Here is a 17,121-nt window from a genome sequence, read left to right as displayed (position 1 = left end):
CCTGCCTAGTGCCCCTGGGGTAGGCTTACCATTCCTCTGGATTCCCCCGGACATGTCCGGCTTTTTGAGCTAAAAATAGCATCCGGGGGGAATTTGTAAATGTCCGGACTTCCCCCCATGCAGAGCACGCGCGGCTAACAGGGCAGCTGGCCGGATGGTGCCACTTGCATGGGGCTCCGACAGCCAGACAGAGCCCCTCCTCCCCCCTGCAGCAGAGATCACTCCCTCCCTCCCTGCATTCGCAGATCGTCTCCGGCAGTCTGGAGCTCCTCTCCCGCTCCTCCTGCCCAGCGTGCCGGGACAAGAGGCTCAGGCCGTTCCTGAGCAAGCTCACAGAGACATTAGGTGAAGGCCAACAACAAGGGGGCCAGGGGGTCGGAGAAGGGGCAGGGAGGTTCTGGAGGGGGCAGTCAAGAGACGGGGGGGTCGGGAGTTCGGGGGGGGGGCTTTCTGGGAGTGGGGGTGTGGATAAGGTTTTGGGCAGTCAGGGTACAGGTAGGGGGTAGAGTCCTAGGGGGCATTTGGGGGGGGTCTTAGGAGGGGGCAGTTAGGGGACAAGGAACAGGGAGGCTTAGGTACGGGGTGGGGTTCTGGGGGGCAGTTAGGAGCAGGGGTCCCAGGAGGAGGCAGTCAGGGGACAAGGAGCGGGGGGGGGGGTTGGGAGTTCTGGGGGCGGGGCTGTCAGGGGGCAGGAGTGGGGAGAGGGATCGGAGCAGTCAGGGGACAGGGAGCAGAGGGGTTTAGATGGGTCGGGAGTTCTGGGAGGGGGCTATCAGGGGGTGGAGAGTGGTTGGATTGGGCATGGGAGTCCCGGGGGTCTGTCTGGGGGTGGGGATGTGGATAAGGGTTGGGGCAGTCAGGGTAGAGGTAGGGGGTACGGTCCTGGGGGGCATTTGGGGGGGTCTTAGGAGGGGGCAGTCAGGGGACAAGAGGCAGGGAGGCTTAGGTAGGGGGTGGAGTCCTGGGGGGCAGTTAGGGGCAGGGGTCCTAGGAGGGGGCAGTCAGGGGACAAGGAGAGGGGGGAGGGTTGGGAGTTCTTAGGGGGGGAAGTGGGAGGGACAGGGGCGGGGCTAGGGCAGGATGGGGCGGGGCCAGGACAGGGGCGGGGCTCCTCCCGTCCTCTTTTTTGCTTGCTGAAATATGGTAACCCTACCCTGGGGACACAAGCCATCGTCAAGATTTCAGGGTGTGGATGGGCTGTGGTAGAGCTGGCTGTTCAAGGAGGGGGAGCACGTTGTGTGAGCAATATATTTACTCTCCCTGGAGGTCCGTGAAAGAGTCTCTACTGTGGTGCAACGCTTCCTGAACATCCCCCAGCATGTCAGATCAGCTGTGCACCATGCCCAACACAGACCTGTCCCCAACAGACACAGTTGGATCTTTGATCAGAAAAATAGGAATAGAAAGTATTATATGCACTAAGGCTGAATAAAACACTCTGAGAAATTTGCATTTCCTAAATTTTTGTTTGTGCTATTAACTATCTTAATATTGCATCTGCGAGAGATTGTTTTCCTCTCATTTAATTTCCTCCTGTAGATATTTAAAGAAGGGTAGAGGTGGGCGGGGGAGGGGGCAGGAATGAAAAAAGATCCAGAGCATTTTGTTGCCTCATGGAGCATAATGGTTCTGACAGCATTACCAGCGGGGCTTATAAAACTCCTTAAATCCAAATAGCTAGCGGAACACATCCAGCTGTGAATATCTAACAGTGTTTTTAAGTGCACAGCTAACAACTTAATTTTCTAATTTTCTACTGAAGATACTCAGTCCATTGTCGTATTTTCATACTCAGCAGAGTTCCTCAGTAGAGACTATTAACACACAGAGTTTGAAGTTTCAATGTTCAGCTACTTTTATGTTGTTGCTTTGGGGGAAAATATGTTGAGCATTTGTTTAAGCAGAGGGAAATGTGCTTGTTGCAGTACTCACACTATAAACAATTGAAGTAATTTTGCTGAATGTTTTAGAATATTATGGCCATGTGAAAATAGGGAGTTACACTGGGAACTGCTTTGATAATTTTTGTCTCTTATATATAGACCATGTGGCTCTAACTCTGTCAGAGAAAACTGACTACTGTAACAGATGGACTATACGGGGGAAACAGTGAACAGACTATATGCATACCCTTGTCAGATAAAAGTAGAGTAAAATGATTTCTCTAATCTCTTTGTTATATAAATTGTAGGTATTGCATGTAATAACAGATAGTTTAAGAGAAATCAGGCATAAATGTGATATAATTCAGTGGTGTGTTTTCAAAATGTGACTAAGTTTCTTTGAACAGAAATTTAATGGCACTGAAATGACCTCCATTTGTTTAATATTACACTAATTTATGGCCCAGACCTGAAGAAGAGGTCAGTGTAAGTTCAAAAGCTTGTTTCTCTCACCAACAGAAGTTGGTGCAATAAATTACCTGACCCATCTTGTCGCTCTAACTGGGCTCATGGCAGTGAACTCATTGACTATTGGTGCATTGGAAAGACATTGCCTTTCTGGCTGAATTGAAATGGTTTGTATGCATGTCTCAGAAAGTAGGACCTACTCCAGCTTCCCAAAAAAGTTGCAAAGCTAGGGTTACCATACCTAATAAATAAAAAAAGAGGACCCTCCACGGGGTCCTGGCCCCACCCATTCCCCACCCCTTCCCCGCCCTAACTCCACCCCCTCCTCCCTCCCACTCCCAGCCACGCGGAAAGGGCTGCCCGAGCGCTACCAGCTTCACGGTTTGCCGGGCAGCCCCCAGACTCTGCGCCCCCGGCCGGCACTTCCCCAGCGCAGCTGGAGCCCGGGAGGGGAAGCACCCAGCCAGGGGCGCAGGGTCTGGAGGCTGCCAGGCAAAGCGTGAAGCCGGTAGCACTTGGGCTTCGGGCAGCCCCCTTGTCTCCGGACCCTGCGCCCCCAGCCGGGCACTTCCCCTCCCGGGCTCGGCGGCGCAGGGTCCGGAGGCAAGGGGGCTGCCTGAAGCCCATAGCGCTCGGGCAGCTCGGCTCTTAAACAGAGCCGAAGAGTCAGGGGAGGAGCAGAGCCGCCATTTTCCCGGACATGTTTGGCTTTTTGGCAATTCCTCCCGGACGGGGGTTTGAGTGCCAAAAAGCCGGACATGTCTGGGAAAAAGAGGGCGTATGGTAACCCTATGCAAAGCTTGTATTGGCAGAGGCAAAAGTGGGTCTCTAGATAAAAGGAACATATTTCAGACCACTTGGATGTATAGCATGCGCTCTTTTGAAATGCTTGCTACTCACAGTCATTTTATGTATTAGGTATATAAAGACTGGGACTAAGCTAAGTATTTCATAATAGAGGCCTCAGTCTCCAGTGCTTTGCATCTTGTGGAGTCATTCACATTCTGTGTTCATTGAGTAATAAAGAACTGTAAAATGCCTTTTAATCACAATGGAAATGTTTTACACTCTCTTTTCACAGGTGTAAATGACTCCACAGTTTGCAAGGCAGAGGACAATCAGGCTCAAGAGATTTTCTTTGAATGAAGAAGTGGTTTTTGCCCTCTTTTTTTTTTTTTTTCCTTTCTTTTTCTCTTTTACTACCTTCAATGGGTGTTGTGTGCATTTTTCCCACAGCTGATATCACCCTGCTGATGGGAATTTTCAAGAATGATCACTTCCTGGATTTTTAATCACCTATGTATAGGAAGCCCATTTTGAGTAACCTCAGTTATTAAATCAAGATTGGATGTTTTTTCCGAAGATACATTCTAGTTCAAAAGGAATTATTTTGGGGGAGTTCTATGGCTTGTGTTATACTGGAGGTCTCAGTGGTTTGAGCATTGGCCTGCTAAACCCAGGGTTGTGAGTTCAATCCTTGAGGGGGCCACTTGGGAATCTGGGGCAAAATCAGTACTTGGTCCTGCTAGTGAAGGCAGGGGGCTGGACTCGATGACCTTTCAAGGTCCCTTCCAGTTCTAGGAGATGGGATATCTCCATTATTATTATTTATTATTATTTATTATTATCACAGTGATCCTTTTTGGCCTTGACGACTATGTACCTGGCTAACATGCTGCTGCTTGCTCTTAGGCTGTGTGTTTCTTTACCCTGCTCATTTTCCTGGTGAGCTCTGTGCATCATCAAGCTGTCAACTGACTGTGACAATACTTCTCTTCTGCTTACAGCTTCTGTATTTTGGACTGTTGTGGTGGCTGGGCTTTTTAGGTGCCTGGTTTAGTTGTTCTCTCATGGAATGGAATATCTGTGTAGGTGGAGGGTGAAATGCCTCTACCTTGCCCCCTGCCTTTCCAGGGATCTGTTGAAGTACCCTATTTAGGTGAAGCCCGTGACCTGGGAAAATACTGTCTATGAGAGGTTCATTATTATGGGGCATCAGAAGTGCCATCATGGACTCAGGTGGAATACAAAATGAGTGAACCCTGAGATGTTTTAAGCACTGTTGACTGCAACAGAAATGGATTTTCTGGACACAAAATACAGTTTTTAATGATAAAATGCAACCTCCAAAAATGAAAAACTTATCCCAGAGTTGTGAATCTAGCAACTGTGGGCAGGCAAATATAGACAGATTTTTAAACAGTAACAAACGTGCTCTGAAATAAACTCCCACCTAGTATGTCTCTTTTTGAAAGCCCTGATTAAGGGGATGGGGGATGTCTTCTTGATGATTACAAATAAAACCAGACTTTGCAACAGTGGTTGAAGTCTTATGTTCATATCTTATAGGTTCAGACAGAGAAGAGTCAAGAATTTGTGACAGCTACAGTAATGTTTTGCTTGAATTATCCATTGCTGATTGCTTTGTATCGGGGACAGCAGTTTGTGTTCTCTTACATACACCCACCCCCAAGGGCTGATGTGAGGCTTTACCCTGAGAAATACAGTGGTGTGCCGGTAGTTAAGTTTGCTGCATATACTTAGCTGTTAAATACTGATAACTTCCTACTTTTTTCCTTTTTTCAAAATGATTTACTGATTTGCCTTCTCTCCACCCCAATTCATCTCAGAGTCTTTTATTTTGAAGGGAGGAGGGAATTTCAATAGGGATGTATTTAAAATACAAACCCCAAATTCTTACTATTGGGGATAAGGGGAAGTATGTGTGTGGGGGGGAGGGGGAATGGCATGCTGCAAAAGAGTCAGTATTATATTTCTCTATGTATGTATTACCTACTCTTTGGCCCATTGTTCCTCCTTAAGGGGTAGGAATAACTTGTGGGGTGTTGGGGCTGTATATAGGGAGCAATTCGTCATCTGTGTGGCTGCACAGGTGTGTGTGTGTGTGTGTGTGTGCACGCACTCCACACACACTTTCCTGTGGACACCCCCCCATTTCACCCCCTCATCCTATCAATTCCTCTGGACCCAGTGCTTAATTTGTGCCAGGGCTTACCAGGGCTAAGCCCCAGCACCTCTAGGCTTGGCAGTTTATAGCTCTGGCACCTCTGAGCTTGCTGCATCAGTTATGAATGTAAAAAAAATGGTTTGAGCCCTGGCACCTAATCGCTTGAGCCCCAGCACTTCTTTCGTTACAAATTAAGCATGTGGTTCTTCTTCGAGTGCTTGCTCATATCCATTCCATTAGGGTGTGTGCGCGCCGCGTGCACGATCGTCGGAAGATTTTGTACCCTAGCAACACCGGCGGGTCGGCTGTGGAGCCCCCTAGAGTGGCGCCTTCATGGCGCTGAATATATACCCCAGCCGACCCGGCGCCCCCTCAGTTCCTTCTTACCGCCCCTGACGGTCGTTGGAACTGTGGAGCGCGGCATAGCTGTTCTCCACTCTCCCTAGCTTAGTTAGTTATTCGCAGTTATAGTTATAGTTCTGGTGTTTATAGTTAAATAGTCGAATAGTTTTTAAAAGTTGTTCTAGTTGTTCTAGTAGTTCAGGGGATTAAGGGGGTCGTCTCCCCCTTTCTCCCCCGGCCGCGGGGCCGGGCTCATGCCCAACGCTCCCGGCTTCAAGCAGTGCGCCTCCTGCGCTAAGCCTATGCCCACGAGCGACCCACACGACTCCTGTCTGAAGTGCCTGGGAGAGTCCCATCAAACAGATAAGTGCAAGATCTGTAAGGCCTTCAGACCAAGGACCAAGAAGGAGCGGGACTTTCGGCTCCGGCAACTCCTGATGGAGGCGGCACTTAGTCCGGACGCTCCCCCTACAAGTCAGGCCCCGGCACCTAGCGCCTCGGTGCGCAGTGCCCCGGCGGCACCGGCCATGCCGACCACGCGAATGGCGTCGGACAAGCCTCCCCGGCACCGGACCTCGTCGGCACCGCAAGCACAGCAAGTGCCTCGACGCCGGTCATTATCCCCGGGGCATAAAAAAGCCCATAAGACGGGGACCTCCGTGCCGAAGACGCCGGCTCCCCCAGTGCCGGGGGTAGAGCCGAGTCCGCCGGTGGAGCACCGAAAACAGGCGCCGAGGCCGTTGAGTCCGGTGCAGATAGCGTCTCCACCGAGACCGGCGGTGATACAGTGCCTCCCGTCGACTCCAGAGACCTTCGCGGCGGCGAGAGACTTAATAGCTCTCACGGAGCCGGCACCACCTCAACCACCGGCACCGACGGCACCGTTGACTCGCCCGGTCCAGTCGAGGGGGAAACCTGCCTTGATGCGCCCTCCATCGCAAGGGCTGGACCCTCGGCACCGGTCCAGGTCCCGAAGCAGGTCCCCACGCCGCTCGCAGTCCCGGCGCCGAATATCACCTCGGCACCGGTCGTACTCGCGGCCAAGATCTTCGTCGCGGCACCACTCTACGTCTCGGCACCGCTATGATCGTCGGCACCGATCAACGTCGAGACGTAGTTCTCGGCACCGCTACGGTCGACGCTCGACGTCGAGAGGCCGCTCCCGGCACCGGGCATACTCCAGGTCCTCGTCGAGGTCCAGATCCGGCTCCCGGCACCGACGAGGTCATCGACACCGATCGCGGTCCCGGCACCGTTCGCCGGCACCGCGTAGAGATAGATCATCTCCGGACCGGCACCGTGCGGCACCGCAGCCCACGGGAATCGTTTCGACTCTCTCGGCACCGCCATGGCCATCGAGATCGGTGTCTCGCTCCTTGGAGGACCTATCGAGATCGGCATACCCCCTTCAAGGGCAAGCCGAGGAACAGGACTTGGGCCATTGGCAGGAGATAACAGAGGACCATTCTCATGGCCCATCTCACTGGTCGTTTTGGACCCCGTGGGCGTACCATCAGGAGCAAGGGGCTCCAATACCTTCGACCTCTCGCTCGGGTCACTCTGTTAGAAGGGCCCCGGAGTCCACCATCTCTCGGCCTCCGCCAGGGGGCATGGAGGCTTCCGTGTCCGCACCACCTGACGCCCTGGACCCAAGCGCAGGTGATGCTCCGGCCCAGGAGCAGGGAGACCAGGACCCTCCCTTGGATCCTGTACCACCGGAGGCATCTTCCTCTTCCTCTCCGGATGAGGCAGTGGCGGGCACATCATGCACAGGTCCACCTCCAATAGATCTTCGGGCTCACCAGGATCTCCTGCGTAGGATGGCCCGTAATATGGACCTGCAGACGGAGGAGATAGTGGAGGTGCAGGACCCTATCGTGAATATCCTCGGAGCGGATGCCCCATCGAGGGTGGCGTTACCCCTGATCCGCACGATACAAGCCAATGCAGTTACGATATGGCAAACTCCTGCCTCTATCCCACCCACAGCGAGAGGGGTGGAAAGGAAATACTTTGTTCCATCCAAAGACTACGGGTACTTGTATACCCACCCCCAACCGTGTTCACTGGTGGTGGCATCAGTGAACGCAAGGGAGCGCCACGGTCAGCAGGCTGCAGCGCCTAAATCGAAGGAGGCGAAGCGCCTCGATTTGTTCGGCCGTAAAGTTTACTCAGCCGGAGGACTGCAACTTAGAGCGGCGAACCAGCAGGCGCTCCTGAGCCACTACAACTTTAACTCCTGGAACTCTATGGGGAAGTTCAAGGAGTTGGTTCCCCAAGAGTCCAGGGAGGAGTTTGGAGCCATGGTAGAGGAGGGTAAGAAGGTGGCTCGGACCTCCTTACAGGCCTCCTTAGACATAGCGGACTCTGCTGCGAGAACCCTGGCATCAGGTATCGCTATGCGGAGGATCTCCTGGCTCCAAGTTTCGGGTCTACCTCAGGAACTGCAGCAAACCCTGCAGGATCTGCCCTTCGAAGGACAAGGGTTGTTTTCAGAAAAGACGGATTCTCGCCTGCAGAGCCTCAAGGACTCCAGGACAATCATGCGTTCCCTGGGGATGCATGTTGCGGGCCCTCAGCGCAGGCCATTTAGGCCGCAGCCTCAGCGCTTCTACCCCCCCCCCGCCTCGTCAGAGACAGGACTCGGCCCGGAGGCAAGGGCGAGGTGGTAGAAGAAGGTGGACCGGCCCTCAACCCGGCCAGAACCAGGGGCCACCTAGACCACCTTCAGGCCCCAGGCAGAACTTTTGAAGGTGCGGTCGAGGACGGCGCCCCAGTCATCCCCCAGGATCCAGCCCCCTCCTTTTGAGATCGCCTTTCCCATTTCCACCGTGCTTGGTCCCTTATAACTTCGGACCGTTGGGTCCTTCGCACGGTGGACAGGGGATACGCTATCCAGTTTTCTTCAATCCCCCCCTCCTCCCCCCCTTCCCTGTCCCTCTTCAGGGACCCTTCTCACGAGCAACTTCTTATACAGGAAGTTTCTACGCTCCTTGCTATGGGGGCCATAGAGGAGGTTCCAGTGGAGTTAAAGGGCAGGGGATTTTATTCCCGGTACTTCCTCATTCCCAAGTCCAAAGGAGGTCTGCGACCCATCTAGGACTTGCGCGGACTCAACAAATTCGTAGTAAAGTTGAAGTTCCGCATGGTCTCTTTGGGGGCCATTATCCCTTCCCTCGATCCTGGAGACTGGTTTGCCGCCCTCGACATGAAAGACGCATACTTTCACATCGCAATTTACCCACCTCACAGACGCTTCCTGCGATTCGTGGTGAACGCGGTGCACTACCAATTTGCAGTCCTTCCCTTCGGCCTATCCTCGGCCCCAAGAGTGTTCACGAAATGTATGGCTGTCGTGGCAGCGTACCTTCGTCGGCAAGGGATACAGGCGTTCCCGTACCTAGACGACTGGCTGGTACGCGGTCGCACCAAAGAGCAAGTTCAAGCTCACGTCCACATAATAGTGCACACATTCAACGAGTTGGGCATCCTACTCAACAAGGACAAATCCACTCTAGAACCTACCCAGAGAATAGAATTCATCGGCGCAGTTCTAGACTCCAGACGTGCACAAGCCATCCTGCCAGACAACCGCTTTGGCACCATCACGAGCCTCATTCAAGGGCTCCAGGCCTTCCCAACTACCACGGTGAGGTCGTGCCTTACCCTGCTGGGTCACATGGCTTCCTGCACGTACGTAACCAGGCATGCCAGACTTCGGCTTCGCCCACTCCAGACCTGGGTGTCGTCAATATACCGCCCACATCGGGACAGCCTGAACATGGTGGTCACGGTCCCGAACTCGGTCCTGACCTCCCTCACCTGGTGGCTAGATCACAATGTGGTCTGCGAGGGGATGCCATTTCACGCCCCACAACCCTCTCTGCACCTGGTCACAGACGCTTCATCTCTGGGTTGGGGCGCCCATCTCAACGAACACCATACCCAGGGCCTGTGGACTGCACCCCAGCTAGCCCTGCACATCAATGTTCGGGAACTGATGGCGGTGCGCCTGGTGTGCCAGGCATTTCTCAATTTCCTACGTGGCCGCTGTGTGTTAGTTCTCATCAACAACACCACGGCCATGTTTTACATCAACAAGCAAGGAGGAGCACGTTCGTCAATTCTGTGCCAAGAGGCCATTCGCCTGTGGGACTTCTGCATCGCCCACTCAATCCATCTCACGGCATCGTTCCTCCCTGGAGTCCAGAACACTTTAGCGGACCGACTCAGCAGGTCCTTCCAAACGCACGAGTGGTCTATCCGTCCGGACATCATACATTCCGTCTTCCAGAAGTGGGGGTTTCCCCAGATAGACCTGTTTGCATCTCGAGACAACAGGAAGTGCCACGCGTTCTGCTCCCTGCAAGGTCGAGCTCCGGGCTCCCTCTCGGATGCGTTTCTCCTTCCCTGGAAAGATCACCTGTTTTATGCCTTTCCTCCGTTTCCTCTGGTCCACAAGGTACTGCTCAAATTGCGCAGAGACCAGGCACGGGTAATTCTGGTCACTCCAGCGTGGCCGAGACAACATTGGTACACCACACTGTTGGAACTCTCGGTTCAGACACCGATCCCGCTTCCATTATGTCCGGATCTCATCTCTCAGGACCACGGCCGGCTGCGTCACCCCGACCTACAATCACTCCACCTCACGGCGTGGCTGCTCCATGGTTCACCCAGGCAGAGCAGCAGTGCTCGCACTCTGTCCAACAGATTCTGCTGAGCAGTAGGAAGCCCTCAACACGGACCACGTACCTGGCCAAGTGGAAGCGGTTCTCCTGTTGGTGCGAACAACGAGCCACGCCCCCGTTGCAGGCACCTATTCCTCTCATTCTGGAATATCTCCTCGCCCTAAAACAGCAGGGGTTGGCGATATCTTCAATTAGAGTCCACCTGGCCGCTATATCGGCTTTTCACCCAGGGGAACTCGCGTCCTCGGTATTCTCTAACCCGATGGTCGTTAGATTCCTCAAGGGCTTAGACCGGATGTACCCACAACAACGTCAGCCCGTTCCGACGTGGGACCTCAACCTGGTTCTCTCCAAGCTCACAGGTCCTCCATTCGAGCCACTGGCCACCTGTTCACTTCTGTACCTATCCTGGAAGACAGCCTTCCTCGTAGCCATCACCTCAGCAAGGCGCGTTTCTGAACTCAGGGCGCTTACATCTGAGCCCCCTTACACAGTTTTTCATAAGGATAAAGTGCAGCTTCGTCCACATCCTGCCTTTCTCCCTAAGGTGGTTTCTCCTTTTCATATCAACCAGGATATATTTCTCCCGGTTTTTCATCCTAAACCACATGCCACTTGCCAGGATCAACGTTTGCATTCCCTGGACGTACGCAGGGCCCTGGCCTTCTATATTGACCGCACAAAGCACTTTAGAAAGACGACGCAGCTCTTCGTTGCAGTGGCCGACCGAATGAAAGGCTCACCGGTCTCCTCACAACGCCTATCCTCCTGGATTACGTCTTGCATCCGGACTTGCTATGACCTGGCAGGTGTCTCAGCACCGCACCTCACCGCTCACTCCACGAGGGCCCAAGCTTCCTCGACTGCTTTCCTGGCACATGTTCCGATCCAGGACATTTGTAGAGCGGCAGTTTGGTCATCAGTCCACACATTTACAGCTCACTATGCACTAGTGCAGCAGTCCAGAGACGATGCTGCTTTCGGATCAGCGGTTTTGCACACCGCAATGTCTCACTCCGACCCCTCCACCTAAGTTGGGCTTGGGAGTCACCTAATGGAATGGATATGAGCAAGCACTCGAAGAAGAAAAGACGGTTACTCACCGTTGTAACTGTTGTTCTTCGAGATGTGTTGCTCATATCCATTCCAAACCCGCCCCCCGTCCCCACTGTCGGAGTAGCCGGCAAGAAGGAACTGAGGGGGCGCCGGGTCGGCTGGGGTATATATTCAGCGCCATGAAGGCGCCACTCTAGGGGGCTCCACAGCCGACCCGCTGGTGTTGCTAGGGTAGAAAATCTTCCGACGATCGTGCACGCGGCGCGCACACACCCTAATGGAATGGATATGAGCAACACATCTCGAATAACAACAGTTACAACGGTGAGTAACCGTCTTTTCTGCAGTGTGGTCTCCCCGTATCTTTCCAAACAGACAAAATCTGGGTTGTCAACTTCGGTTGGAAATTCCAATGCAAAACCTGTAGGTTTTCTCTATGCATATGTGTATATCAGTGGCACAAGGAAATTCTAGACATTAAAATTGTCTAATTTTATTGCACACGTGCCTTTTAATTGTGGCTGCTGATTGCCTGATTTTAGCTAAAACAAAAAAAATTGTTGAGGGAGGGGTAAAAAAATGAAGGAAAGAAATGAAAATGATAATTAAATCTTTGATACTGGGGCTGCCATCTCTATCCTGTCGGTGTTAGGGGATAATTTAAGCAGCAAGGGTTCCTGGGTGAAGAGCACAGGACCAACAGAGATGGAGAAAAGTGGGAAATTCTTTCCACCATTCTAAGAAAGTTTCTGCTGCTGCAAGGGAGCAGTGATTGTGCCTGGTAGTTCCTTTGAAGCCACCCTATTAATCTGTCTGCTACTCTCTCCAATTCGGATGGCTGATTTCATGAACAGCATATGTGAAAAGGAAGTCCCCAGGCCACAAGAACAGCAGATGGCAGTGGTGGCCTTCTTTGTCAACCGATTTCTTAAGTTAAACACTAGGGACTGGTGAGGGACAGTTATTCCAACCCTCTCTGGCAGTGACTCCCCTCCCTTTACTTTTAAACACATTGGACCAAAATACATGTGGGGCAGTCAAGTCAGTGTACCAATTAGTAATCTCCTCCCCTCTGGTGAGTTAACTTGCTGTGTGTTCTGTCTGTACCGTTAAAGGAAGAAAGAATGGTCCAGTGGTTGGAATGCTACCATATGATTGGGTTCAATTCCCTGTTCTTCTACTGACTTCCAGTGTGACCTTGGGCAAGTCACTTAGTCTCTCTATGGCCCATCTGCAAAATGAGGATAGTAGCACTTCCCTACTTCACAGAGGTGTTGCGAGGATAGGGTGACCAGATGTCCCGATTTTTTAGGGACAGTCCTGATATTTGGGGCTTTTTCTAATATAGGCTCCTATTACACCCCCCCCCCCCCCCCGATTTTTCACACTTGCTATCCGGTCACCCTATGCGAGGATAAATGTTAAAGATTGTGAGGTGTTCAGATACTGTAGTGATGGGGCTCATATGAGTACCATAGATAGCTACTAGTGTTTTAAATTTTCTGAAGATGAAAATAGCATTGGATCCATAAACTATCGTGGGAGTAAAAGACAGCAAATGAGTTGCGGGGAATAGAAAATAAATATCACTAGGTCTTCCTAAAATTTGAAAATACATAAACAATTATACTTTATCCTTACTGTTTTTCATTCAGGGATTTCAAAATGCTGTGCAAACATAAATTAAATGTCTCAGCCCAATATGAAGTGTTATAGCTAAGGCTACGATTTTAATATGATGGTCACAGAAAGCATGGATTTAAATTAAGTCTGTGAAATCTTGAAAATGGTTTGGAGACCGAGCCCATCCAGCACTCACCCCACAGCTGCATGTCTCGTCCCGTGAGGCTGGGCCCAGCTCCTCACTGCAGGCACTGTGACCTAGCACCAGTCGGATTAGGCACGTCCATCCCTCTTCAGGGTGGACGTGAATAATACTGTATCCAGATGAGAGTGCAAGAGGAATTTAGGAGAATTTAAGAATTTGAATTTGATGAGGATCTGGGATTTCCCCTCTTGTCTAACAAAAAGTGTCAAGGTATCGAATAACCACAAGCAGTCATGATCTTGTTTGTACAACAAATAGGAATACATTTTAGTTGCTAAACTTGTCAGTGAAGTGTATCTAACTCTCACCCCTATCATGAATCCTGCTCACAATTTGCCATCCTGTAGACCAGTGCTTCTCAAAGTCGGGCTGCCGCTTGTTCAGGAAAAGCCCCTGGCGGTCCGGGCCAGTTTGTTTACCTGCCGCGTCTGCAGGTTCGGCCAATCGCGGCTCCCACTGGCCGCGGTTCGCTGCTCCAGGCCAACGGGGGCTGCGGGAAGCGGCGCGGGCCAAGGGATGTGCTAGCCGCCCTTCCCGCAGCCCCCATTGGCCTGGAGTGGCGAACCGTGGCCAGTGGGAGCCGTGATCAGCCAAACCTGCAGATGCGGCAGGTAAACAAACCAGCCCGGGCTGCCAGGGGCTTTACCTGAACAAGCGGTGGACCGGCTTTGAGAAGCACTGCTGTAGACAGGAAACTAGCTGGCAGTTTGCAAAGGTTTGCAATATGACATGCCATCAGGAGACCTAAATTCCCAAGCCCATTTAAATCTGTTGAAAAAATATTAAGTGTGCAGGTTAAACGCACAGAAAAAGTCAACCCAGCTCCTTAAAGTTGTGAAAGGAAACTTCACAAAGCTGTGAACTGCAACTTGCCTTTGGGTGTATTTTAGTAATGAAGTAGAACGTTCACTGGGTTCAGCAGCCATCTTTTACAACAATCCTAGCTCCAACCACTCTGCTGTAAAATTGGTACAGGTGGGTTCATGCCTTGGCTATGTTATGTTAGGCCTGTGAAATAAAGTTAACCAGGATATAATTACTTTAGACCTTTGCAGTAGATTAAAGAGTAATTTGTATTGTTTTCCTAAGGCTCCTTTCTTCCTGTGATCTCCCTCCCACCTTTCTTCATACACAATTTATGGATCAAACCTCCTTAATTAAATAAAAAATCAGATCTGTCTTTTTTTTTCTTTTTTTTTTTACTTTTAGTGATTTCTGAGTGATTCTTTGGCATGTAGAGAAAATATTTTTAATATGTCCTTAAGTTCCTTCTGAAGTCAAGTGAAGAAAAATACCACTGGACAGAATGTATGCCTTTCCTGTTGATGAAAATGTTAGACAGATGAGGAAATTAAACTTATTTATTTATGGTATGTCTAACAAGTTTCAGCAGTATTTCAGTTAAAATGCTGCCAAATATCGTTGCATTCCCCCACCAAACTTGGCAGTAATGTAGTGTGTATATTAAATATGAGAAGCTATGCCAGGCCAGGTGAGTTTTGTTCCACATTTTTGATAGTTTATATTACGGTGACTCATACTCATTAACATCGCAGTCACCATTTTTCAGGATGGTGGATTGGGTGGGGGGGAATCTGGCAAATCCTACTGGAATATGTTTTTAATTTCAAAGTTCCTCCTATTTTCCTCCCTGCATACTAAATTTTAGACTGCAGAAGGTAATGCCTCAGTTTCCCCATTTGTAAAGTGTGTGCAATAATATTGAACTTTACATTAAAGCTCTCTGAGATCCTTGGAAGAAAGATATGTAAGCCTAAAATATTATTTATTTACTATACTTTATCTTTCTTAAAAATATAGGGCCAGATTCTCTGCTGCACTCAGGATCTTCTTGTGGGGGGAGAGGGATTGTGAGGAGTTGCTTGTGCCTCCCTGATTCCAGGGGCCAGTAGCGCACTGGCCCTCGTTCTGGCATACTTTAGAGAGCACCACAGGGGCTGTATAAAGTAAGCCTGCTGGCTATGGCAACAAAGGGGCTTGTCCAAAAGTGGAGAATAGTTACGCACGTTAACACTCTAGCTACACTCACTCCTACTCCCAATGCACTCCCTCTGCTGGGAGTTGCAGGGTGGGGAGGGTGTTTACATAGAAAGTGGCTTAGCTGGCTCTACCCCAGCTTGGGAGATACAGTGGCTTTCCCAGCATCTTTGTGCTGCTTTGGTGACTCAAAGGGGCTAGAAAAACAAGAGAACTGGCCTTTTGTATAGAAAATCTTTCTGGATTTTCAAGAAATTTCATACCACTTTCTCTAGAAACCCACAAGGAAAACCTTCTCTGATCCCAAATTATATAGATATATGAAAGAGTGGAAAACATTATTTTAAGAAAATATTCATTTGAATTGGTTTCCTCTTTGTGAAGAATAGTTCTGTCATTTTTGTTGAACAGATTTTATACAGTTCGCTACAGGGAAAAGGATAAAAACAAGAACTGGGGTTTTCAGCTTTGTCCAACTACGGAGACAGTGGTGGAGAATCTGAAGCCCAACACGCCTTATGAATTTGGAGTGAAAGACAACACAGAAGATGGGATTTGGAGCAAGATTTTCAATCATAAAACCATCCTATTTAGTAAGTACTTAGCAGTATTTCCTTGAACTTACAAATATCTAATTTGTCAGCAAACTTTCTTATATTCTTTTTAAGTAATCTATTATAGACCAGTTCGTTGGCATGTTGGGTAGTCGGTCATGTGAATAAATTCCAGCTCTGTCTGTAGCATATTTTATAGGAATCTGTAAAACTTGAAATACTGCTTAAAAAGCTGTTACCTACCTAATTGAAACATTTTCCATTCAAATTACAAACAACATAAAAACATGTTGCAAGTCACCATAACTGAAACCGTGATGGAACTGGAGCAATTTTAAGTATTGCCCATGTACGGCTGCACTGTTGGCTGGAGTCAGCCTTGCTCCGTATGCCATTAATGGGAATTTCACTATTTATTTCAGCTGGAGCAGGAGCAGTCTCCTAGTCTGAGTATTTTCGTACTTCTTTATATTTATTGATTTCAAATTGGTAGTAAGTTGGGCAGGGACTGTGTTTTTGTTCTGTGTTTGTACAGTACCCAGTACAATGGGGTCCTGGTCTGTGACGGGGGCTGTTAGGCACTATTGCAGTACAAATATTAGTAGTAATAATAAAGTTGAATTCTGACTCACAAGTAGTTCTCCCTTCACAGAAACATCCTTTCAGTGCTCTGGTGAAAACTTACTCTGATTTGGCAAAATCAAGAGACTTTGCAAAGTGCACTTATGTATGTGCACTCATGCACTTTCTCTGGATCTCTCAAACGTATCTTTAGTCAGATTTTCATAGAGGCAGCAAATTTTCTGATGAAAAAACACCAAGTCAAGAAATTCCCTAGCAGCTCTGTATCACTCTGATCTGGGAGTATTCCCCCAGGGTTAAATCTGCCCCTTTGGAGTCTCTTGTGACTCTGAACCAGTGTAAAAGGACTGTGGAGCATTCTGTGGAATCTGGCCTACTGCTTTCTCTGTAGGATCCCTGCTAAATTCAGTGCATAGGATGGATAGCACTCAGTAAATGGGGGAAGTAGTTCAATATTTCTTTTGATCTCCTTCATTTGATGGGTTGCAATATGACTTACTGCACACCATTCAAACCCTGAACACAAAGGGTTTTTTTTGTTTTGTTTTGTTTTTTTTATTTCTTCATGGCTTTTCAATGGCTGTCACCATTGTAATGTTTAAGACTCACAAACATTGGCTAAATTTATCTTTGCAATACCACTGTAAAGTAGGGAGTTGGTGTTATGCCTGTTTTATAGTCAACAACTGTCAAATAGTAATGACTCTCTGTTGACATGGGCAGGATTTGAGCCACCAACCTAGGACTCTTA

At 49.7% G+C, this 17,121-nt stretch overlaps 1 protein-coding gene across 25 annotated transcripts in view; it reads left to right on the top strand.

The window, feature by feature from the left end:
* ABI3BP (ABI family member 3 binding protein) overlaps positions 1-17,121 on the top strand; it is a 295,082-nt gene that overhangs the window by 81,420 nt on the left and 196,541 nt on the right. For all 25 annotated transcript variants that reach the window (XM_054044959.1, XM_054045001.1, XM_054045113.1 and 22 more), the window contains exon 5: positions 15,646-15,827. In XM_054044959.1, the coding sequence (XP_053900934.1) occupies positions 15,646-15,827 (182 nt within the window). The remainder of the gene's footprint in view (positions 1-15,645; positions 15,828-17,121) is intronic.

Source organism: Malaclemys terrapin, chromosome 1, assembly GCF_027887155.1.
Source record: "Malaclemys terrapin pileata isolate rMalTer1 chromosome 1, rMalTer1.hap1, whole genome shotgun sequence".
NCBI lineage: Eukaryota > Metazoa > Chordata > Testudines > Emydidae > Malaclemys > Malaclemys terrapin.
Note: the sequence above shows the minus strand (reverse complement) of the source record. Positions and strands in the feature narration are given on the sequence as shown.